Source organism: Octopus bimaculoides, chromosome 1, assembly GCF_001194135.2.
Source record: "Octopus bimaculoides isolate UCB-OBI-ISO-001 chromosome 1, ASM119413v2, whole genome shotgun sequence".
NCBI classification, from domain to species: domain Eukaryota; kingdom Metazoa; phylum Mollusca; class Cephalopoda; order Octopoda; family Octopodidae; genus Octopus; species Octopus bimaculoides.
In genome coordinates this window covers 87776938-87788048 of record NC_068981.1, presented here as the reverse complement: position 1 = coordinate 87788048, position 11111 = coordinate 87776938, and the positions used below count along the sequence as shown (strand labels likewise).

Sequence of the window (11111 nt, the reverse complement as noted above, 5' to 3'; positions counted from 1 at the left end):
ACTGGCTCCTGTAGGATTTTCGAGCGAGATCGTTGCCAGTGCCCCTGGACTGGCTTGTGCGGGTGGCACATAAAAGACACCATTTTGAGCGTGGCCGTTTTCGTGCGGGTGACACGTAAAAGCACCCACTACACTCTCTGAGTGGTTGGCGTTAGGAAGGGCATCCAGCTGTAGAAACTCTGCCAAATCAGACTGGAGCCTGGTGTTGCCATCCGGTTTCACCAGTCCTCAGTCAAATCGTCCAACCCATGCTAGCATGGAAAGCGGACGTTAAACGATGATGATGATGAAGTTCTACTTCACTAGCTGAAGGGAAATGTCTCAGTTTATATTATTATATCTATTCAAATTCAGAAAATGCTGGCTACTGAAGGAAAAATATGGTAGAAGACTCATTGCTGAAGAACTACAAAGGCAGCTGTACAAATGTAATATCAGAAAAGTAAACTAATTGTTGTGCAAGAAGATCAGGTGAAAGTATACACAAAATAAGAGAAAATCTAAAAATAACTTGGTATTTATGAACATTTGTTAGTAAATTACATATTTTTAAAGATATTGAAAATTTCAAATCAAACACTTCAATCCACTTGGATAAAACAAAAAAGAACCTTAGAATATCTTCAACAAATAACTTTATTGTAATAAAAATAGTAGCTTAGGGATACTCTGTAGAATTAAAAACAATTTTGAATTCCAACCTTGGTCATAAAACATATTCTTATATAGTATTCATATGCTCTATGGCTTGTTACATAATTTTCCTAACAATAATTCTAGACAATTGTTTATTAGAAGCCTTGTTTCTGTAAAATAACTGTTTAAAACAGATTATTTTAAGTGAAAATACATACCTATTGAAAATAATTTCAAAGAAGTATATAAAACAAGTAAATTTGTTGAAAGGTAAGAAGACACTGGAAATATCTAAGTGAAAGGAAATGAGGAAAAGCTCAGGAAAGAGACTAAGTGCAATGTTAATAGAGCAAACCATTAAACATCAATGGTGCAAAAACCATAGAGACAAACAGTTTAAGTTTTATGTAATATAAAATGTTAGGAGGGTAAATAGCAAAAGAGAATAATGAAAATCAATGAAACATGCTTAAAAAGTAGTTTTCAAAAAAAATTAAACATTTATAAAAGTCCGACAAAATGCGAAGTTAAAGGAAGGCATGGATACAATCTGACTAAATTGCTAGAGAAGGAACACACACACAAGTATACACCAGTTAAACACTGAGAATGAGAAAAAACACTAAAAGCACAAATAATACACACACACACATGTAAATCCAACTAAAATCTACAATACACATACAACACTAGTAATCTTGACTAATAACTAAACACAAACACACAAATACAGTAATCCTAATGAAAAACAAGACATACAAGTAATTCTAAACACTATAAGAGAGACATATGCAGTGATTAAACACTATGAGAGAGATACATACACACAAGTAATCCCAACTAAACACAAGAGATACACACAAAAATAATCCTTACTAAACACAAGAGAGAAACATACAAAATAACTCCAATTAAGAACTATGAGAATGAGATAAACAAACAAATATTGTGCACATTAATAAAACAAAATACTCCAGTGAAACTAAAAACTATCAAACAGCAAAGTGAAATTATAAATAAGAGAATATTAAAAGGTTAAAAAATTAAAAAGGAACAAAAAAAAAAATAAAGAAAATACTCTTACTCTTAATTCATTCATACAAGGACTGTAATACCAGGCACATTGGTATCAAAAAGGTTAAATCTACAAAATTATAAAATTCAAATTTTTTCCTGATTGAAGAAATTTTGAGATGCAACAAACTAGAATTCTGTCAAAGAATTAAACAGGCAAAGCCTACATTCAAGAGGCTTTAAAGTAAATCTAAGAAAGACAAAGTTTTAGCTAGCAGGAAGAAAGCAGGACCATCTGTGAAATAACCTGCTCAATATGTAAAAAAAGAGGAAGCAGGAATACCATAAAGTATATCCAATTAAACTATGAATACACAAAAGGTGTAGTGGGATCACAGGTATGCTAACAGCAAAAGTCAATGTATGTAGCAGATAGAAAGGTGTAAGTTAGAGCACCCATTGAATAAATTCCTAAAATGCCCAAAAGGCTCCCAAAAAGAAACTGACAATGTAGGTGGGTATTCTGAAAGCATAGTAGCAAGAGTAAGAATTAATTCAATGAGGTATTATTTCCATTGGCAATAAAGAGATTCTCTTTCCAAATGAAGGTCAAGTTGTGTGATATTTGTGTATATAATGTGACAATTATTGTACAGCAACAAAACGCAGAGAAGAATGATAAAAGAATGCAGAGAATAGCAAAATGTTCTGAGAAAAAAAACAAAAAAACAGAATGGGATGATACCATATTTCAATTATTTTAAGTTGGCTGTTAATTTTAGTTCATGCTTCTCTTTATAAAGTTCTAAACATATGGACAATACTTAAAAATTATATTTACATGATGTTTTGGATTCTATGAACAAATACCTTCTAATATAACCACAGGCCAATCAATACCTTGTAAGTGAAATTATAAACCCATTATGCACATGTATAAGTGTGTGTGTGTGTGTGTGTGTGTGTGTGTGTGTGTGTGTGTGTGTGCATGAATATTTGCATTCCTTATTGACAATGTCCTATAACTTTGTACTTTCAAAGACAGATGGAATTTTAAAAAAACATAACCCTTAAGGGTTAGCAACAGGAAGTGCATCCCACCATAAAATACTACCTCAAATCTTCCAATTCATGCTAATACAGAAAAACGTGTGTGCATATGTGTGTATATATATAGTCATGCAAGCTGCATGGTGACCTCACTAGTGCTTGGTGGCATGAAAAAAAGAAACAGCACCTAGCACATACAGTGAAGTAGTTGATATTAGAAAGAACATCCAGCCGTAGAAACCATACCAAAAACAAACATTGGAGAACAATGCAGTCCTTGGATCCACTGAATCCTATCAAACCCATGTCAGCATGGACATTATATAATGATGATATATCTTTATATCACTCTTCCATACTTTTTTATATTATTTTCCAAGGAATTTCTCACATGCATCTACATAAGATATTAGGTTCAATTGACTTCACAATTTAAAACAAGTTTACTTACAACAAACATTTAGCCACTTTGCTAGGAAGAAGTCTATTATATTTTGATTGTTTTTTTAACAATTAATCCATTTTCTCTGTGAAATAAAAATAGCTAACTGGTTAAAGAACTGTCGGCATATAGATTTTAGGAGTTCACATCTGCATGTGTTTCAATGTGCATTAAAACACGACACTTGTATGTGCTTCACTATATATAACTATTGCAAATATAGATTTTCTGATAAAACATCAATAGTATTGATCTTTTGCTAATGATTACCTTTTATCATGAAAGAGTAAATAATGGAAGGATAAAAATCCTTTCTGTGACAGCATTGTAGAGTAGGAGGTAAATTTTCATTGAATTAAGTCTATAACCTCATTCTCATCCCTTGAAGTTAATGATGTTGATTTATTGATGGATTACTGATCTCAAAAGGTAACTGAAAATTTATTCCAATGTATACGAAATAAACAGGTTTTATTAAATTGTTTATAGCTATCAATGTGAATATGTCTAATGTTATAGTAAACAGTTCAATCTGTTTTATTTTGCCATATGTTTTTATTGAATGAAAAAGTAACTGCAAAAAAAAACTGCTTTACAGTATAGTTTGGTGCAATATTTATAAGCTACCTGTATTCTATTCAAATCAAACAAGGTAAAAATATATCAATTAATAATTGGTTTTTATCATTTGCTTATATTGAAAGTATTTTGTCAAAATTCCATGAAAACACAACTATTTAGCTATATTCGCTATCTTCAAAATTATTATTTCATATCGAGATCAAATGTACGTATTTTAAGTATATTTAGTAAAATGTACATACTAAATTTCTTGTGACAAGTCATTGTCTAACTCCAGATTAGCACTGATCAGACTGGTAGCCAAAGCGGTAATTTCCACCCCCATCCCAGTCATACTGCATTAAGGACTATATTATGCTTTCCTTTTTTATGAAGGTAAAGTGTAATAATGTGCGAAGAAAGCTTTGGCTGCTATTTTCAGCAGGTCGAGCGAGCATGAAGAAACTTCCGCGCTAAGTGGTTTTGTTATTAAAAGGGCAACACACTCAAGGGAAATAACTCAGACTAACACCTCTGCTTAGCAGATTCTAGATTAATTGCATCAACCGGATTTTTTTAATGAAACCCACAAAATCTATTATACATGACATGCATAGTTGTCTTCACTAATATTTGAAGTCTAATATTTTCAGACAATAATAACTTGAAATCTCATTTATAAATGTAAATTCAACACACTTAATTTAAGGTGGAATAATCATGCAACACAGTTTGAAATTTAGAAGTGGGTCTACAGAAGAATGTACAACAAAAACTAACCTGGAAAAAAATGTTCAAGATACCAAAAGTAAAACATTTATTAACCATTTAAGAAGTGAACGCTGATAATATTCTCATCTTAATTGCAATAAAAAATATATCAAATACAATAGAAACAAAAAATGTGAATTTCAAAAAATTTGAAAGTTAAAAGTTAAAGCTAATGTTTTATGATTTTTAACACATTCAATGTGACAAACATCACTGTTAATTTAAAGTTTTATACCTTTTAAATAAGATGCAAAATAAGTAAAAATGGCAGTACATCCAAAACAATATGTAAATGAAAATAAAAAGCTAAAAGTTTTGAAACTATATATATAAACAAAATTTATAACATTAAATTATAAAATAAATTACAGAAGAATTAACTTATCTAAAATCAATATAACTTTTTTTATAATGTATCAGTTAAAAGATAAGTTGATGCAATTTTAGTTTTATACTTTTAATATAGCAACCAAAGCAATAACAAAGATCATTTGTATCAATCATAAATCATACCCAAGTGAAAAGAATTCTAAATTAAAAATTTCAATAAACTTCATCTTAAAAAGAAATTTTAATATATCTTGAATACAAAGATTCTTTAACAGGCTGTGTGATGAGAAGCCTCCCTTTTAATATATTTTGAATACAAAGATTCTTTAACAGGCTGTGTGATGAGAAGCCTCCCAACCACATGGTTCGGGATTCTGCAGCACCTTGAGCAAGTGTCTTTTACTATAGTTCTGGGCTGACTAAGGCATTGAGGGAATTTAGGTAGTGTGTGTGTGTGTGTGTGTGTGTGTTACTCTCTCCTTGGCATTGAGTGATAGTTGAAAACAAATATCGCCATCACGTGAGTGGTGTTCATTTCCAATCTTCCCTGGAAACATTTCTGGTCATAGAAAAATATTATTTCCCCTGGGAACAGGTGGAGGTTGGTAACAAGAGCATCCTACTGTAGAAAATTGGTTTCAATAAATTCCATTTGGCTCATGTGAACTAAGAAAAGTTGACATTAAGATAATAATGATGGTGATGTATTCAAACTGCCCAACCCATGCCAGCGTGAAAGATGGGCATAAAATGACGATGAATACAAAGCAGCTATCAAACAGCTAAGAATAATGGAATAAAATTACTCACCAATGAAAAGCCCCAAAATGAAAGTACACAGTCCCAAGACCATAAAGGAATGGAGCATCCTAAAATCAAAAAGATATATAAAATACTTTTAAATTCCTACATATACATTTCATAGTAATCTTATTTTCTAATTACATAAATGTTTCGAACAAAAATGAGAAAAAAATTGTTTCTTTCACACTTTCTACATTATTTTCACCATATTTTTGACTTACTTTCATTCACTTAATTCAATAGTTAATTTCTGTTTAAAATTTATTGGTTTCCAGAATAAACATTTTTGGAATCATTCTTAAATCTTTGTTTTTAGCATAACTTTTACCCTAATATTTTTATTTTTATAACACTAATTGTAAATAAGTAATGCTTTAACGCTTTCATTACAAAATTCCTATTAAAACATGCTGCTTTTGTTTTAATTAACTTTGGTAATAATGAAGAATTTTGTAAAATAACTGTATTAAATATTATAAAACTGGTGTTTGGAATATAAATATGAAATTTTCATGGAAGGCTTTAATTTAGATCACTTTAAAATAGGAAATTTGTATCATAGATCTATGAGCAGTTAAGTGTCGAATAGGTTAAAAAGACAGTTGAAATATCACATAGTAATAGTTTCAAAATAAAGGAGCAACTGAATTTAAATAAAAACAGTAAATTCTTATCAATTTTTTCCTATTAAAAAAATAATGGTACAATGATTGGAAATAATTTACCAATAAGTGATATTCCATAGATACTAAGTCATTCACATTTATAGTGAATATGTATAGAATATACAAAACTTTGTGAGAATGAAGCTATATATATATATATATATATATATATATATATATATATATATCCTTAGTTGTACATGCGTCAGTGTTTACCCACATTGAGTTTAGCTAGCATCAACTGGTGGACCTAGATCACTGGAAACAAAAGCCAAACCTGCATAGCAATCAGAGACATCTAACATGAATTTCATCAACCAATCATGATTCCAAAAGCAGACACCATATAAAGATAAGATATCAATTCAATTCAAGATCTGGCATGATCATACAAATCCAAGTTTTCAGCTGTCCACCTATCCATTGGTGCCATCTCCTGTCCAAAAGAGACAAGAGACTGAGTTAGAGTATGACTTTTGCAACACCTGCAGGATTGTTCATGAAGATTGCATGAATGTCTGTGAAGCAAAGTTCTCCTTTTAGTGCACATTTTATACACAAGGTACATAGCCTAGTGATTAGGGTATTGCAGTGATGTTCATAAGGATATGGGTTCATGAGCTGTGCACTTGAGCAAGGCAGTCCATTTCATATTGCTCTAATCTACTCAGCTGTAATGAGTACCAGCTGAGTGCTAATGCAATCCTCTCCCCTTCCAGCTGTTACATCCTTCATTTCTGCTGAGTAAAAAGTGAGAAACCTGAGACGATGTCGACATCTGCTTGCAACTACAAAGGCAGCTAAAATAATTAACAAAAGCATATGATATGCTACAAAGTCATAACTGCTTGTATGTGACAGCTAGAGTTTGTTTTTTGCATGTGTATATATATATATATATAAGAATTTTTACATACAACTTAATTTTTACATGGATCTATATTAACTTCTTCTTAGAGGTGATGGGTAAAAAGTGTAAACACATATATATACATACATGTATGTGAGTGTGCACATGTATTAATGCATTCGTGCATATATATGTATATGTGCAGATGTATGTATGTGTGAATATATGCATGTGTATACATATGGACATACAGATACATATATGTGTGTGTATATGTATACGTGCATACTTGCATATATACAAATTTTCATAACCTTATTTATATCTTATAAACGAATATTCCATTATTTTATTAACTATAAACTTACCTTATTTATATTTAAACTTCCTCTATCATCTCTATTTAATTTATGCATTGATTGTTCTAATTCTATTTACCAACTCTATCTTATCGCCTATCAACCTGTAAATCCCTTGCCCGAACATATAACAATACAAATCATAAACTGTATCATTCAGTCAACTATAATGAATCCATAAACCCATAAAACATCCAAGGGTATATTTTTTTCCCCTCTGAAGATATTATGCTCAGGTCATATAAATATAAATTTAATATTTACTAAGTATTAATTGGAACAGCTGTAAGTGACGATAATTTGCTGTTAATAATAAACAATTATTAATTTCCCAATCTCCATTTTCTTTTTCTTCTCTTTTATTTATATATATATGTACACACACACATTACATATATACACAAGAAGCATTCCTTTATGGAATTAAGCATAGACAAACACAGTAGCAGATGTCTCAAACAACAATTATGAATATATTGAATAGAGACATGAACCCCACAGTGAATGGATGCATTATCAAATATCATCATCATCATCGTCTAACGTCCGCTTTCCATGCTAGCATGGGTTGGACGATTTGACTGAGGACTGGTGAACCAGATGGCTACACCAGGCTCCAATCTGATTTGGCAAAGTTTCTACAGTTGGATGCCCTTCCTAACGCCAACCACTCTGAGAGTGTAGTGGGTGCTTTTACGTGCCACCGGCACGAAGGCCAGTCAAGTGGTACTGGCAACAGTACATAAGTGTGAAATACTTTCACGATTATTTCTTCTGTGCTTGACACAGCAACAATGATATTCAGATTTTTCCCTGCTGTTTTACGAACTGTTCTAACCATAGGCTGGTTCGTTCATCCACAAAATTTGCTTTCCTGAAAAACTATCAACTGTCATAAATGTAATTTGGCAAATTCATGTCTAGTAATGATCATATCAGGTTAATATCTATCCTGCAGAACTAGAACCACCATTTTCCTGATTATCAGCATGCCATCTAGGGTTTTTGAAATGCAACTATCACAAATATATTTTGAGATGGTTGCATTTTATGTCTTCATATATCTTTAGCAAGCTGACTGATGGAATATTGCATATTACCTCATACAAGAAGACATGCATTGCATCATCTACTATATTGTGTAATGCCTTTTATTTTCCTTGTATTTTATAATGCTTTAAAATTATTCTATTTGCAGTCTCCAAATTAATGGTAATAGACTAAACAAAATAGTAGTTTAATCCACAATTCAGCTGACCATGAAATGGACTGGACATGGGCATCCTCAGTGTCATATCTACTTGATGCTACTTGTTGGAAAACACTTTAAAGATTATGCAATCTAAAACAGTTTAAATGAAATGTGCTTACTTTGAAATTTGGAATTTCTGAAGTGACAAGTGTTCACTTAAAATTACAAATACTGTGTTATCCACTCATTAGCTAGTGTAGGTTGAACTATGTAAAATGTTAGAGAAAGAAGCCTAGCTGTTTCTTCCAATACATACATCTAAAGCAAAATTTTTTCAGGGACCCTTAAAATACTATCATGGATCCCCAATTTACTATTTTGATACATGAACTGCCACCCCACCCCAAAATCTTATATGGCCCTGGTTGAGAACCACAGGTATAGATAGTAAAATTGATGATCTGCACAGTTCCTACTCAATATCATTGCTTCACAAGTTATGCTACTCTAATGTCCTCTCTCCTACTACATCCTGCAGTCACAAACTTGCATGAAAGAAGCTTATGACATATACTCATTTCTCTTCAAAGTAGTGGAGAAATTCAATTCAATAATGTCTTCAAGTGACAGAGCAGGCATTTTCAAGACCAAGATTATATTTCTCTCAATCAGTCTGAGTAATGAATTAAAAAAGTACCCACTGTCCCCTTGAGTCACTCACTTTGACTGAAAGATATCTACTTTATGAAGTGAAGACACTGTTTAGAAGGTGACAGTAATTTATCTTTGGCATATGATGTTATTGTATGGGGCTGAGACATGGAGAACAACAGTTAAGTCAAATAAGCAAATACAATCATTCATCGACAGGTGCTTGCGTAGTATACTTAAAATCAGATGGCCCTAACACATAAGCAATATGGAGCTATGGCAAAGAATGAATCAAGCTCCGATTAGAGAGCAAATAATTAAGAAAAAGTGGAAGTGGATTGGTAGCACAATTAGAAAGGACACACCAAATGCAGTGAAAAGTGCTTTACAGTGGAGTCCGGATGGATATAGAAAGAGGGGTAGGCATAAGAACTCGTGGCATAGATCAACACAAAAGGAACTAGAGAAAGGGGGACATTCATGGCAGAGTATAAATACAGAAGCGAGAAATTATGCGACATGAAATTCAATTATAAGTGGCCTATACTCCGCGTTGGAGGGTTAAAGGCAAGAAGAGAAAGAAGAGATATGGATGTGTAACTCCCCATAAAATCAAAGCAAATAAACTAGGACAATGTACTGTACTACTCAAGATATAATGTACACACAAGAAACATATTTAGCATGTGAAGGACAACTGAAAGATAAGCATAAATTACATATTTTTCTAAAAATAGATGCAGTGATATAGATAGTCATAAGAGATATTTCAGATTTGTTGCATTTTTAATCTTGTAAACAAACTTTGCAATTTTCCAAAAACATCAACAAATCACTTAGAATATTTTTTTTATCCTCCCAGACTCATATCAATGATGCAACTGTAACCAAATTCAACAGCTTGCGGTTAGTGGTGAAGAGGGACTAGAGCCAGTTCCAAATGCTTGTAACATAGCAAACTCCACTAAGTTTCCCCAAGCATGAAGTGATTTTAACCCTTTTTGGTACCACATTTCTTTTGAAATACACTGCTTTTGTTTCAACTGATTTTGAAAATATTGAAGAATTTTGTAAAATAACTTTGTCATTATTAAGCTGGTGTTTGGAACATAAATTAACATGAAATTTTGATGGAAGGTTTTAATTTAGATCACTTTAACCCTTTAGCATTCAGATTATTCTGTCAAACATAATGGCTATTTATTCAAATTGGTTTGAATTAACCATCGCATTGCTTCTTGATTTCAATGATGTGATAGTATATTTTTAGAATGACACTGTCAGTTTGAACATAAAACATGTAGAATATTTGGACCTGACATGGCCAGTTTAAATGCTAGAAGGTAAAAGCAGGGAATTTGTATCATAGAACTAGAAGATTTTAGGCAAGTTGATATCAAAAACTTAAACTGTACGACATGCTAGAGGTACTGACACATTCCAAAGGATTTACTTTTGGTAACTTCAGTAGGATGGAATCTCTGAGCAACTGAATCATTGTTATTCCTATTAAATCTCTACCAACTACCCTCTCACCCCCAATCCCAATTAAGTATGCCACCTATGATATTTGATCAGTCTGATCAATGATGCTTGAATAACAAAGAGCCAGCATGAGATTAGTCCACATGTACCCTTATCTTCATTCCTTCACTATTTGCCATTGTCTTCAGTCTCTCTGGTTCACATGACCTTTCTTGACATCTATCACTCTCACCATCACTCATCATTACTGCTATCCATCATGAGCTCTCTTACTGTGACCCATCTTTATTTCTATCTCATC

The 11111-nt window shown here is 32.1% G+C and overlaps 1 protein-coding gene across 2 annotated transcripts in view; it reads right to left on the bottom strand.

The window, feature by feature from the left end:
- Positions 1-11111, bottom strand: part of LOC106880021 (lysine-specific demethylase 6A) — a 168017-nt gene that overhangs the window by 142058 nt on the left and 14848 nt on the right. For both annotated transcript variants that reach the window (XM_052968091.1, XM_052968094.1), the window contains exon 5: positions 5615-5673. In XM_052968091.1, the coding sequence (XP_052824051.1) occupies positions 5615-5673 (59 nt within the window). The remainder of the gene's footprint in view (positions 1-5614; positions 5674-11111) is intronic.